The sequence below is a fragment of the Bison bison genome, unplaced genomic scaffold (genome assembly GCF_000754665.1).
Source record: "Bison bison bison isolate TAMUID 2011002044 unplaced genomic scaffold, Bison_UMD1.0 scf7180017864248, whole genome shotgun sequence".
In the NCBI taxonomy this organism is placed as follows: Eukaryota; Metazoa; Chordata; class Mammalia; order Artiodactyla; family Bovidae; genus Bison; species Bison bison.
Window position 1 is genome coordinate 2,184,518 of NW_011494820.1, and position 1,620 is coordinate 2,186,137.

General features: G+C 63.3%; 1 protein-coding gene and 1 long non-coding RNA gene across 2 annotated transcripts in view; one reads left to right on the forward strand and one right to left on the reverse strand.

The window, feature by feature from the left end:
- Window positions 1–659, forward strand: part of ISYNA1 (inositol-3-phosphate synthase 1) — a 3,011-nt gene extending 2,352 nt beyond the window's left edge. Inside the window, exons 8-9 of the mRNA XM_010847308.1 lie at window positions 7–224; window positions 350–659. Of these exons, the coding sequence (XP_010845610.1) occupies window positions 7–224; window positions 350–551 (420 nt within the window). The 3' untranslated portion in view covers window positions 552–659. The remainder of the gene's footprint in view (window positions 1–6; window positions 225–349) is intronic.
- Window positions 660–924: 265 nt separating this feature from the next.
- LOC104993870 lies at window positions 925–1,620 on the reverse strand. The gene is made up of 2 exons (XR_825886.1): window positions 1,555–1,620; window positions 925–1,309 (listed from the first exon to the last, which is right to left on the reverse strand). It is a non-coding gene; the product is annotated as an uncharacterized LOC104993870 (long non-coding RNA).

Genomic DNA, 1,620 nt, shown 5'->3' on the forward strand with positions numbered 1-1,620 from the left:
CCCTAGGACTCGCTCCTGGCTGCACCCATCATGCTGGACCTGGCCCTGCTGACTGAACTGTGTCAGCGAGTGAGCTTCTGCACCGACGTCGACCCGGACCCGCAGAGCTTCCATCCGGTGCTGTCACTGCTCGGCTTCCTCTTCAAGGCGCCACTTGCACCGCCCGGCAGCCCCGTAGTCAATGCGCTCTTCCGCCAGCGCAGCTGCATCGAGAATATCCTCAGGTGTGCCCCAGCCTTGGGGGTTCCCATCCACGGCCCGGATGTCCGCTGGCTGGGCTGTGCACAGGGCCTAGGGACTGCACGGCAGTCTCCGGGTCTGGCCCCGCTGAGCCCTGATCATCCCCCAGGGCCTGCGTGGGGCTCCCGCCGCAGAACCACATGCTTCTGGAGCACAAGATGGAACGCCCTGGCCTCAAGAGAGTTGGGCCCTTGGCCACCACCTCTCCGGTGCTTTGCAAGAAAGGATCTGCGCCGACCGCACCCAATGGCTGTACTGGTGATGCCAATGGGCACTCACAGGCTGAGGCACCCCAGATGCCCACCACCTAAGGCCATGGCCTTAGGAGTTATGGCTCCCCCATAGCTCCTGCCCCCATTGCTTCCCAGGACCCGACCCTTCGAGGCCCCCTGAAGACAATAAAGCAAGTACCACTATGAGCCACATCTGTATTCTTGGCGCCTGCAACCCTAAACCGGCCCAACTCCAGCCCCGTCTCCATTTTTTATCAGTAGACTCCTACCTCCCCTTCCCAACTGTTGTCCCTACCCTCCCGAGCTTTCTAGAACCGCCCCCCCCACCCCCACCCCGCCCCGTGGGAGGAGGGGAGAGGAGCAGGCGGCTTTGCCTAACCACAACACTTGAAGGCTGGGCTTATAAGTAGGGTGTGGCTGCTGCAAGCCAAAGAAGAAATTTGAGACCAGATACCAAAAACCAAAATCAAGTTACATTTATTGATGGGGCCCACCCCTGCTGTCCAGGGGAAAGGAAGGTTCCCCAAGGAGCGCCCCCCAGAACAAAATAGAAATGACGGGAAGGGCCCAAACAGGAAAGAACATCTCTGAGGTCCTTGTGTGTTTGTTTATATATATATATATAAAATGAATGAGTCCTTGGCGCGGGGCCTCCCAGCCATCCAAGCCTTGACTGGGAGTCCAGTTGCCCGCGGTGTGACCTCAGACCCTCACCCTGCGGACCACCCGAGCCCCTGGACCGTGGCCCCGGGCAGGGGCGCTGGGCAGAAGCCGAGGCCGGCAGTGGGCAAGGGTCTGCGGCCCCATCACACGCTCATGGTCATCCCGGGGGAGTACTGCGGAAAGACGAGGGGGTGGCGCGCGGGGGCCGGCTCAGTTCCGGCCTAGGCTGGGACCCGCCCCCCGGGGGGAATGGGGGACAGGGCGGTGTGGACAGGGAAGAGGAAAGGATCAGGTGGCGGTGCGTAGGGGAAGCCACGGGTCCCAGGGCTAGGGGTGGTATGTGGACAGGGTGGTGAGATGGGGCGGGCCGGGGGAAGGGGAGAGGAGGAAGGGAAGGATGCCGCGGCCGCCCCCCCACCTGGCCCGCCGCGGTCACGGTCTTGCTCTGGCCCCCCGGCGCCCCGCCGGGGTCTGCCCGCCAGGC